The following is a 12,906-nucleotide window of genomic DNA, read 5'->3' on the forward strand; positions in this document are numbered from 1 at the left end:
CTAGTATTCTAGATAGGGACAGTAATATACATGATTTATAGCCTCATTAACCATGTTAGCGTTTCAATCATCTGTTACTATATAGTGTAGGCCTACATGTACACCTTAAATCAAGTGTAACTCTTTGCAGGATGATAAATTGACAAAACAAACACCACATTCTGTGTTTGAAATTAAATTTCCTTTCATTTGACACCAAACACGATATACTTTGAGCAAAAATTACTAAAATGGACCCCCACCACATGTGACCCCCCTGTTGTAGGCCCTGTGCAGAAGATTTTTTACGTGTCCACCCTAGTGGTGTTTATTTGACCCCACTGAACTGTTTGACACCCATAAGGTTTTTATATCTTCCCGATGCAGGTGGACCATCCCTGCTCCCTGGGTATCTAGTGTAATTTATAACATTTTACAAGTAAATGACAGCATGATGTATTGTGATGTATTCAATTTGTCCCTTATAATTTGGCTGGGCCAATTTATGTGCAATATTTCATTATGTTATTTATTTATTACTGTTTTATTAAATTAAATTCTTTAGTGCATCTGTGGTGTGTGTGGGGTGTGTATATGGAGGGCTGATAGTTTGGGTGGGGGTGTATGTAAGGTGTGTGTGAGCTGTATGACTGTGAGTGTGATTTCAATTTCAGCTTTTCCGTGTACTTCTGATAGACGTGTCGCAATAAAATGACTGGGAAATGAGATTAACTATGCTTAAAACGCATGAAACGCAGGTCATAACATCATCGCGATGTTGTGGAGCTAAGGTTACTTATTCTTTGATTCCTTTTCCGTACTCATTGTGTAATATGTTTGTTTAAAATATATTTGTTTAGAACTGCACCCATCAGAATCCAATACTGTTTCTTGGTTACAGATCAAAATGCATCTGATTCTAGTTCCTCATCAAGCTCTGAATCTGAGACTGAATCAGATGATGGATGTCATGGTGATGATCACGGGCATAAACACCGCAAGCTAGACTCGCTAGGAAGACTTCGAGCCAAGATGGAGCATCCTTACAGGTTGGCTGATAACCTGTGGTTTAATGATGCCGGAGAGGTAAGTTGCAATCATATTAGGGATTCAGATACCTGAAGGTGGTATATACTACACCCCTTGATTATTGTGACTATTTTTGCATTTTCTCAAAAAATAATAACACACTGGTAACAAAAGTTATGTATATTATAGGGGTAAGGAATCCAGTTACTACACTGGAATTACAGTGACACAGACAAGCGGTGCATTATATAAGAAAAGAGGCATTAATTAAAATTCAGCTTCTGTCAAAGGCATTGATTTTGCCCATCCCAGATGAAAACTGCCTGTCCAAAGTTACTGGTGGACAAGTGACCAGATGTGTACACCAATTTATATGCATTGTTCTATAGTTGCAGTACACAATAACAGTGTGAGATGTTATCAAACATGACAATCAGTGATGCCAACGCGGCGCCTTAGACGCACAATTGGGCTACTTGGCAATCACTTGCCACTACTCAAAAAAAATGTGTTGTTGCTTGCCTAAAATTGGGCTACTTTGCAAAAGTCAAAACGCGTCAGCAGTTTGATGTATTTGCCTTTCAATTTAGCCGATTTATAAAGGTTTTATAAAAGTCTTGGAAGTTCCCAATTGCAATTACAAAGGATTTTGTGACCATTTATTGATTGGTTCGTAACTTCCCATTAAATACCGGAAGTTTTTAAGTCAAGTGCTTTTCCGCCCAATTTGATGAATTGGGTTCTAAATTTGAGTAAATCCGCCCAGATATCCAGTATTGGGCACTTTTTTTTGAAGGCTAATAATTGGGCTACTTGAGAATCCTTTACCGCGGCCTGGTGAGCCAATGTCTTGGCGCTGAAAAGTTTTGGCAAAACTGATGACAATTTACATTGTATATCTATCTTCCCTAGATGAATGATGCACCTGTGTGTACCTGTAGTTATCGTGCTAGGCAGACTGGTATCAGACACAATATCTACCCAGGAGAGATATCACAACCAATGTGTGATCCACTGGCCAATAATGCTGCTAAATTGTACCACTACAGGATTACTGTGTCACCATATACTAATTTCTTGGTATGTATGATAGTCTGTAAAATTGGAAAATAAAATGAAAGAATAAACTGTGTTAATGTCAGTGATGTAGCTAGTGGGGGCTTGGAGTGGTGCGCCCTATGGCCCAGAAATCATGGACCGTGGTACATACTGACAGTCCAGAAGAATAACATACTTCACTAACATCACCCCCCTTGACACCCGCGAGAAGCCCTATGGCAGACCTCAGGATCACACCCGTTTTATGCTTCATGCCAAGGCACTCATCATACATGCTGCGCAATGCGCATGCACTTGCTTTGATATGGGGTTACCATATTATATCATTTTTGGTTTTCCATTCTTTTATCCAGTACTCCAGCTATATGGGGGAAATTGGGGGTATTTGGGACCTTCCTTGCACGACAACGAACATAAACAGTTCTGCGTCTCATCTGAAGCGTTTAGGTATCGCGTGCAGGTCGCATCAAGTGCGTCTCTCAAATATTTCTAGTATACGATGTCGCGCTCACATGACGACGATTGCCTCGAGCACATTACAAGCAAAACCGAATACCCCCAATTTTGCTCCATGCATGTATCAAGATGACGGTCGAGTCTTGGTCAGGGTTGCCAAAAGATTTCAGCCCGAATCGCGGGTCAAATAATCGAAAAGTCGCCCAATTTTTCACTTTACCATTGGTTTCTATGGGGCAGGAAACTAGCGAAGTCGCGGGAGCCAATGTTGAAAAGTCACCCAATTTTTTCTTAACCATTGGTTTCTATGGGACAGGAAATTGTCAAAAGTCGCGGGAAAAATCTTCAAAAGTCGCCCAATTGGGCTACCGAATCGCGGGTTTGGCAACCCTGGTCCTGGTTCTCGGGTTGGTTTTAACTCTGTGATGTAATTATGTTGGTGGTTCTCATGTCCTGATGGTGCCTTCCATTTCAGACCAATCAACCTACAGTGATTGAATATGATGAAAGGGAGTACATGTTTGAAGGCTTCTCAATGTTTAGCCACTACCCTTTGACAGGCTTCCCAGAATGCACCGTGGTCAGATTCAACAGAGAGTACACTATACACTTCTTGGAGGAACCTATGCCTGAGGTAAGCTTAAATGGGCTATTTCATTTAAACCACACTACCCCTGTGGAAGATTTTAGAAATGTGTTCCACAGCGGGAGTATGAATTTTAAATTTTATTTTATTTATTCGTTATTTATTCAGGAAATTCCATCAATACAAATGTACTGGTCTCCCTGGAAGACCTGATTATAATTATATATACATGAACATGATAATAACAAGATAGAAATATATATTATACAGAATGAAAGAACCAAACATGATACAAAACAAAATGCAGCATTGTTGAGCTCAAATTATTATACAATTTAACTTACAGACCAATTGCATTTTTGAATTCACCCAAACTCATTGAATTAAAATTGATACTAAGATTAGGAGGAAGCTTGTTCCAAGCAACTGAAGATCTGTAAAGAAAAGCTTTATTTCAAGAAGAGGTTTTCCATATTGGAACAACCAAGCTGTTTTGAGATTGACCCCTTGTACATTTAGAATGTGTAGAATGAGTGAAGGTAAAATTAGAAGAAAGATACTCAGGAGCAATTTGTGTGAGACATTTAAAAGTTAAAATAAGTAATTGATGCTCCCATCTACAGCTAAGTTTAACCCAGTCCAGGTCCCTCATCATATTGTCTACTGAAGTTCTGATGTCTGCGGCGAGCAAAACACGGGCTAGCCTATTATGCAAAATTTGGAGCTCATTTTTGTGACAGGCACTGAAATTGGACCAAACAGAACTGCAGTAGTCAAAATGAGGAAAGACAAGGGCTTCATGAAAGCATTTTGACAGTTTTCAAAGGAAGGTATTGCTTTACTCTACTTAATAACTCCTATACGCTTAGATATGTTAGAAGATAAATAATTTACATGTTCATTCCATGATAGATGTGAATCAAAGGTAACTCCTAAATATTTAAACTTTTCCACTCTTTCAATTTGTTCATTTCCATAGACAAGAGAAACATTGTTAAACTTGTGAAGAGCTTGTCTTGTTCCAAATAACATCAGTTTAGTTTTCTTTATGTTTAGAGTTAAATTGTTAGCCTGGAACCAATCAGCAATGTTATTCAGGTTAGCATTAAGATCATTTTGCAGAATATTGGGATCAGATGAACTAAGTAAAAGAGTTGTATCATCAGCATACATTACACACTTACAGTTAGAATTTACAGGCTCAGGCAGAGAGTTAACAAATACATTGAATAATAACGGTCCCAAGATTGATCCTTGAGGGACACCGATACCAATTTCCTTAAAATCTGAAAGGGTAGAATTTATATTTACTGCCTGAGATCTACCACTAAGATAGGAGTGAAACCAATTAATTGCATTACCTTTGATACCATATGATTTAAGTTTAGAAATAAGAAGGTCATGGTTCACCGTGTCAAATGCCTTCTTTAAATCTAAGAAAATTGAACCTGTAACTTTACCATTGTTTATGTTATTGAGAATATGATCTGTTACATCTAAAAGAGCAGTGTTAGTACTGTGATTTTTCCTGAAACCTGATTGACATGGATTCAAAATATTGTTACATGTGAGATAATTATACAATTGATCATGTACAGCACGTTCCAAAATCTTTGAAATACAGGGAAGAACTGAAATGGGCCTAAAGTTGCTGACATCACTTTTGTCCCCACTCTTGAATATAGGAGTAACCTTTGCTTTCTTCCATTCACTTGGGAAGGTAGATGTGAACATGGATAGGTTACAAATATAAGCAAGGGGGTGACAAATTACTGGTGCAGCTATCTTCAAGAGTTTAATACTGAAGTTATCAATACCAGAAGACTTATTGTTTGCAAAGTTACAAATTTGATCAAAGATGAAATCTGGAGTAATGATATCAAATTGAAAATCTTCATACATGTAATCCCCAGTAGACAAAACATTATTACAATCATCATTATTAAACTTATCAGCCAAGGTATTACCAATAGAAGTAAAATAAGTATTAAACTGATTGGCTGTTTCAGCATCATTACAAGTAAAACCATCCTTAGTTTGAACATTAGTAGCAGAAGACATATTTTTTGGAATTAATTTCCTTATAGTACCCCATAATTTCTTTGAATCATTAATATTATTATTGATAGCATCATTGCAATAGTTCTTCTTCAATGTTTTATTAAGTTTGTTTACATCATTTCTTAATTTTCTAGCCATCGCCCAATCATCAGGATTATTGGATTTATGTGCTTTTGAATAGTAATGATCCCTATCTTTAGAAAGCTTTATATAATCACTTGTAATCCACTCAGGAAGTGATCCCTTTATCCTTTTTTCTTTCACAGGACAATGCAAATTGCAAACTTGGTCAAACATGTCTTGAAAACTTTTATAGGCATTGTCCACATCATTACACATAAGTATCTTGTCCCAATTAGTTTTCTTAACTGTGTCAATAAATTTGTGCTCATTGAAGTTCTTAAAACATCTAGATTTAATGATCTTAGGAGGAACGCTTACTTTTTTATTTTTACTAATTAAGTATGTAAGAGAGTGATCAGAAAGTCCTAGGCTGTGAACACCAGATGAATATACCTTATCAGGTTTTGACACAAAAATTAAGTCTAGTTTAGATTTAGTTGTCTCAGTTATCCTAGTATAATCATTGATAAGCTGAAGCATATTACAATGTGAAGAAATGGAATTAGCACATTAGGAAGCTCCATTTGAAACTCACCCGCCATCTGTGGAAGATTCTGGTTGAATCTTTCTCAGAGGGTGTATGGGAAAATTAAACAGCTTTGCAGATAAAGACGTCATCCAGGTAGAATTAGCATGTAATTTAGACCAGCCAGAATAACTGATATTTGGTCATATTGTAGTCAACAATGCACAACATAAATATTTTATCACTTGGAAAACTATTTAATGATTGTATTTTATCATTTGTTTCAGAATTTTACTGTCAAAGGTCTGGATCTGTTTGCTGACTTTCTCTTTGAAGAAATTCTTGAACTGTATGATTTTGAATTAAAAGGTGAGTGTCTTGTGCCAGGGCTATTCCGTTTTAAAGTCCACACTACCCCTGTGGGAGATTTAGCTAAAGTCTTCCACAGAGGGAGTATGAGTTTCGAATAGAATAGAAAGTTGGGTAACTTCCATTTGAAATACTCACTCCAGTTGTGAAAGATTTAGGTGAAACCAGTATGGAGTACTATTACCTGGCATCACCACCCACTCCATGATCAGTAGAAACAGATGGAGTGGATGGTGATGTATGGTAATAGTGATGGTCAGTAGAAACCATTACCATTACCATATTAGGAATCAGCATGAAAATTGCATTAAAATGAAAGCGCTTAATATTTTGAGAAAAACTCACACTTTTTATGTTGAAGCCTATGGCCAGCATGCAGAGCATTTAACTGCACAGAATCCAAACCTGACTTAGACTTGCTTCAAGTCCTTTGGCGTCCATAGTTAGTGAATGTAAATTCATGGAAGCTTTGCCACATCTTCCAAAAATTTCTGTTTCCAAATTTTGAAGTTATTCTTTCGAAATAATTATCTACCATCATAACTTGTAAAAATCTATTTGACATTTGAATTGTTAGGCCACATAGTGGACTATCTTATCTCACTAGCATACTGTGCACTGCAGGGGTAGTGTTTGAGCAAAATGCCCACTAAATGCCCACAAGGCACACTTCCTCCCTATGTAGTCTACACAAAAAATCTGACCTGACTAAAAATTTGAGAGAGTAAAGTATATGATACTTCTACCACTGATGGGTCCTATGAAGAGCATGAATAGAGAAAAAGTAAGGAGGAAGCCTTGATCAAGGCTAACCTGACTTTCTTTTGTACTTCCGGTCTCCCCACTTAATGCACATGGAGTGAATGGTTACCGGCCTAATACAGAGCAGCAGAAAGAGCTCAGTTGATGGTAACACACATAAAAAATACTGGGGAATACAGCGATACAAGGTATTCAGTACACACATTTGTCAGAAACCCACATACAGGCGTCAAAAGACTATCTGTTCTTGCTTTCAGATACGCGTGGCAATGGATGTCGTCACTTTCACTTCATGCCCCGTTTTGCTCGTCGTCTGCCGAACAACGGCAAAGAGATCCTGTCCATGCATCATGTGATCCAGTACCTTCTTAAGATGGGGAAACCTGTTATCAGTGAGGATAAGTTAGAGGAATGGCTGGAATGTGATCCCATCATGTGGGGTAATTACGCGGGAGAACTCAAGAATATGATTGCAACCTGCCCTGGAAAGGTAAGAAAATGTACAATAAATGTCAGTGATTTCATGTGCGCTACACCTAAATACCAGCACACTTCAATAATTATTCCCCTGCCATTAGGATATATCAGAATCATTTCCGCTTCCACAAGTTTGCAACTGATGCGCAGGTACTCTCAGCCGACTTAGATTGTGATTACCGTCAGCAGCTTCCTATTTTACACCTGGGTGGAGTGAAGCAATTGGGAATTAAGCTGTCTTGCCCAAGGATAGATCCTGTTGTTGATAGATCCTGTTGGAATCAGCGCGTGTAATCACCAATAGGCAATGACTGGTAATTTTTACGTTAACAATGGTTTCTGTAATAAGATTAACCCCATGAGGACTACCTGCCGATTGGCCAAGAAGTTTTCATTATCAATTGGACCAATCGGCAACATTGTTAGAATAATTTCACCACACAAAAAAATTGGGATGAATTATTTGCAAAGCTCCATTTTGATTGGTGATTAAAGTGAAGATATCATGTAATTGACCAATCAGAGGCAATGTTAGATCAGCAGGTAGTGCTCAGGGGGTTAATATAGGCATTATTACCGTATAGGATATGATGAAGCAACATTCATATTTTAGTGTGCAAAAGCATATTCTTAACCCCATGAGAACTACCTGTCCATTGGCCAAAAAGAAGTTTTCATTATCAATTGGACCAATCAGCAACATTGTTAGAATAATTTCACCATGCAAAAAAATTGGGGTGAATTATTTGCAAAGCTCCATTCTGATTGGTGATTAAAATGAAGATATCATGTAATTGACCAATCAGAGGCAATGTTAGATTGGCAGGATTGACACTTAAGAAAGTTCCTGCAATTTTATGAGCTCTTAGCCATGTTATATGACATGATATAACATGATTCAGTGAGTGCATGTTGATACGATACGCATACACAATATTTGACCAAACACCAATCGGAGGGGCATAGCAACAATGGGACTGATCGATTCTAAGTCCTAGGTAATTCCTTGTAAAATGTGGGATATAATTTGATTAGAATTTGGAAGTGTTTTTAAGAATGAGAATAAAGGTATTATTTTCAGCTGCTGCCATACATATATTATCTCATATAACACGGGAAACATATTTATTTTTGGCATAAAACAACTTGGCTTTACCTCGTTGTTCTACTTCAAATGATGATGTTGCCCATGTTATATGAAACGATGGACAGCGCAAAAAACAATACATTGTATGCATTTTATTCTCTAAATAGCATATTGTTGATAGAGTAACAATATTAACATTCATCGAAAGTGAACTACCAATATTTGCAACACCATTTCTTGCAAGTCAGAACACTTGTGACCCCATGTAAGTATCGCATCACATGACCTACCATATCCCAGTTGCAACACCCCCCCAAAAAGTTTTTTTACGTTTTTTTGGAAAAAAAAGGTCCAAATTTTGGGAAGAAAGTCCACTTTTCACAAAATCGCCCCCCTTGGAAAAAAAATCCACTTCTTCACAATCAGCATTTTCTCCATATGATATCTTGCTTTCGGGCCTGCCCAGGGTAGTCTCATGACCCTATGTCAGGCTTTTTGGTTACTGTTGACATGTTATTTTTTTCAGTTACTTCTCAATATTCTTATGCACATGTTCATATTGTCATTAATTTTGATTTAATTTTTTAATTTTTTTAATTTGCTTTTACAGAAACCAACCTCTATAAGAATCGATCAGGTTGACAGAGAAATTGATAAGAATAATCCGAGAGACTCACTGTACCCTGTTATTGTGCATTTTGGGGTCAAGCCTCCACAGCTCACATATGCTGGAGATGTCAAGTAAGCTTACTCAACATCATCTTTTCTTCTTTAGGGGCTATCATTTTCTTCTTTAGGGGCTATCATTTTCTTCAAAAGGGGGGTCCCAAATATACTGGGGGGTCATACATTTTTTAATAGAAAAATAGGGGGTCATAAAATTTTTGATGACCAAAATGTAGGGAGTCACAAGATTACCACAGATAGTGTTTATTTTATTCAAAAAGACTGATTTGAATACAATTTTCGCCTGCTTCGGGGGTAAGGTGTATCGGTGGTTTTTGTTGCCAAAATAGGGGGTTGCAATATTATTGACACCAACTTTTTTTAAATTTGGGACCCCCTTCCAAAGAAAATGATAGCCCCCTTATCTCAAGAACTACACAAGACATAGGCAACAGTTTTTTTATTATTTTTTTTAGCAAATGACTAAAAATCACCAGAAAGTTTGCTCCATACTTTGCTTGAGTTTTCAGTCAAATTTAATATCAGAGGTAATTATTTAACACTCTCCACATGGGTGTCGACGGCAAACAACAAATTTGTTTTTAATTAAAAAATTTCAGAATTGTAAAATTTCTTGACCGTATTTAGAATCAGCATGAAAATTGCATTAAAATGAGTACAAACAAGTACTAGTATTGGTTCAGTGCTTCTTAAGATAGCTCTTCATATGTTGAGAAAATATGTGGCATGATCAATGGGAATGAGTCACATGTTGAACCTGGTCGAAAATGAGTTTTACATATATGTCTAAAGAGGACATTTAGAGCTTTCAGAAACTGAAAACCCCATGTTGATATGACATTTCTTTGCAAAGTTATGTCAATTTATTTATCGCTGAAAACAATATGAAACAAAAGAATTTTAAGACTTTCTTTGCCACTATCTCAAAATCAATATTAGCGACATCCGACTCATTACCCGTGATCGTGTCACATATTTCAAAACTTTGGATTTTCACGCAGAGCATTAACTGGTTATCAATTAACAGGTACCAAAAATTGATGAAAAACTTCCTGAAGATGCGCCACCTGCTAGCCAACAAACCCAAAGTGACGAAAGAGGATAAAGATAAGCTTTTAGAGGTGGAGAACAAACTGCAGCAAATGCGTCATGAAGGCGGTATTAGTAGGGAAGTCACTGCAGAGATAGATAGCAAGTTTGCTTATACCACTGGAATGAGGTCTGATATATGTCAGGTAAGATAAGAACCAGTGCCTAAATTCAAGTGTATCTTCCACAGGGAGAGTATGTTTTTCAAATGTAATTGGTCAGGGTTAATCATTTTGAAACATATACTCCCCCTATATTAAGGCTTTACCTATATCTTTCACAAATGGAGTAAGTACATTTCAAATAGACCAATTGTCTAGTCTATTCAAAATTCATACTCCCCCTGTGGATAATATTTCCAAAATCTTCCCCAGGGGCAGTGTGGATTTTAAATGGAATAGCCCAATTTGTATTTTTATCAGCTGGCATGTGGTGGTATTTGTTTCAACAGACATTGTCAGGCAACATGGCACTATAGTTAAGCTCTGGTGCAAGAGGCCCTGTGTACAAGTGGAGTATTACTGCATTTGATTTGTAGTGCAGATGCTGTGGATTATGTAGATCTCACAGTCAGGTCCAATCTGGGTAATGCCTGGCTGTTTGTACACCCTGCCCTGTGCACCCCTAGAGGTCAGTGTCTGAACACTGAATCATTCACATTTATTTTTTTCACAAGCATTTCAAACACACCCAACATACCATTCCTAGTGTACCCACTATTTTAGCTCAATTATAAAAAGTTATTGAAATTTTATCCTCAAAGTCTTTAAAAAAGAATTAAGTTCTACTGATCAGAAACTTGCATACCAATTAATGTCAAAAGCAAAACATATTTTCAGTACTGAAGAGAGACAGAGATAGAGAGAGAGAGTGTGTGTGTTAAACTTGTCGTATGTGTATATTCAAAGTTAATTAGAAGCCAAAACTAAGATACAATTTTCTATGTATTTCTCTCAGCATTGATATTAATGCTAGCAGCAACATATTTCTGTCATATTCATTCTTTCCTTCTATTTCGTTTTTTTTTCCAGCATGCCATGATGCTTCCCGTTCTAGTGAATCATGTTAGGTACTTTTCATGCCTTCATAATTTGGAGCAAATCTTGGGTTATGACTTCAAAGACAAGATGCTGCTAAAGGTAAGTGAGTTGTAAGCAAACACAGAAGGGTTGTTTTTGTGGCAGTAACGGTAACAAAGGCCCACGCTTTAATCCGCTAAGGGTAGTTTCAAATTCTTAGACTGATAACAAAAATAATTGTGATAAATGAATAAATAAAGCATAACATCACTGGGCGGGAAAAACCTCATGTATACTTTTGGCCCTTGAATATGGATACAGCCTTGTAGGGGTAGACTTTATATTGAAGAGGTTGCTTCATCCATGTTCAATGGCCAAAAGTACATGCAGACAACACCTCATTATTTACTTTTGGCCCTTGATAATGGATAAAGCCTTGTAGGTGTAGACTTTATATTGAAGGGTTTGCTTCATCCATGTTCAGGGGCAAAAAGTACATATGAGGTTTTTTCCGCCCAGTGACGATAGGGAAGTTTACAGTTTGAACAAAAACTTATCAAAACAAAGGAAACATAGATTAAAGACCTTGAAATTTGCTCTGATTGTTTCAGTTTTTTTTATGCGGTCTGAAACTTAATTAATAAGGGAGAGATGAATTAACATTAAGGGTACATATCAAAGGCTGTCCTTGCTAAGGTTACATGTTTTAAAGATGTCCTTGTAAAGGGTATGATTTAAAAACAAACAAACTCCTTGTTAAGGGTCACTTTTTCATCCTGATGAAAATCGTAGCTTAGGGTAGTTGTTGAGAGTGCATTCGCATGCTTAAAACCTTAGTATATGATTACCTCATTTGCCTCACCCCACCAAGGTGTAATTGGGAGCTGCTAAGGGATAATTATAATAAGTGCTGAGAGGAGCTGTGGTAGGATTAAGTTAACATTGCACCCTTGTTGAAGCAATATGCTTCTGCGTATCTTAGTGGCAATAGAATGAATTGTTGGAGTGTGCTGCTAGTGTATCCAACGTTGAAGCACACATTCAATCATAATATTTATTTGATTTTATATAGAATCTTAAGCTTAACCTGTGAGAGTTACACGATTGAAATAGGATATTGTTGATTTTTGTCTGCTACTTATTTTGTAGCATGCAATGACCCAGTGCCGTAGCAAGGTTGAAAAGTGTGGGGCTACGGCCCTGCAATGACCCACCCTCATTATTGGTTGATGTATGGCATGAATCCTGACCATGTTAGGAACTCACTACTAGTCAACTATGGGAAGCACACAATAAATCATAATATTTATTTGATTTTATATAGAATCTTAAAAGGGCATTTTGTGATCCACAGCCTCATCCCCCCACTTTTCTCAAAAAAAGTTGAGATTTTTATATCACTGGAATACTCTGGCTACATTATGTTTATGTACAAAATATTTCTTGCAGATTAATTCGTTTAGCAAAGATATCGTGAAATTTGAATTTCGTTCTGGTGCACCAGAACGAAATTACAACGTATTGTCTATGGAGCAGTGTAATACACATAATCATGTATAACTCGCAAACGCAAAATCGGAATCAACTGAAATTTTGGGAATATGCTTTTTTCGTGGATATGTACTGAACAATGTCATAAAAAGAGGATGCTAGGATC

At 37.0% G+C, this 12,906-nt stretch overlaps 1 protein-coding gene across 1 annotated transcript in view; it reads left to right on the forward strand.

The window, feature by feature from the left end:
• LOC140136817 (uncharacterized) overlaps positions 1-12,906 on the forward strand; it is a 54,848-nt gene that overhangs the window by 17,307 nt on the left and 24,635 nt on the right. Inside the window, exons 6-13 of the mRNA XM_072158415.1 lie at positions 881-1,065; positions 1,921-2,088; positions 2,999-3,157; positions 6,047-6,128; positions 7,148-7,380; positions 9,065-9,195; positions 10,169-10,376; positions 11,262-11,369. Coding sequence (XP_072014516.1) covers positions 881-1,065; positions 1,921-2,088; positions 2,999-3,157; positions 6,047-6,128; positions 7,148-7,380; positions 9,065-9,195; positions 10,169-10,376; positions 11,262-11,369 — 1,274 coding nt within the window. The remainder of the gene's footprint in view (positions 1-880; positions 1,066-1,920; positions 2,089-2,998; positions 3,158-6,046; positions 6,129-7,147; positions 7,381-9,064; positions 9,196-10,168; positions 10,377-11,261; positions 11,370-12,906) is intronic.

Source organism: Amphiura filiformis, chromosome 17 (assembly GCF_039555335.1).
Source record: "Amphiura filiformis chromosome 17, Afil_fr2py, whole genome shotgun sequence".
Classification (NCBI taxonomy): Eukaryota; Metazoa; Echinodermata; class Ophiuroidea; order Amphilepidida; family Amphiuridae; genus Amphiura; species Amphiura filiformis.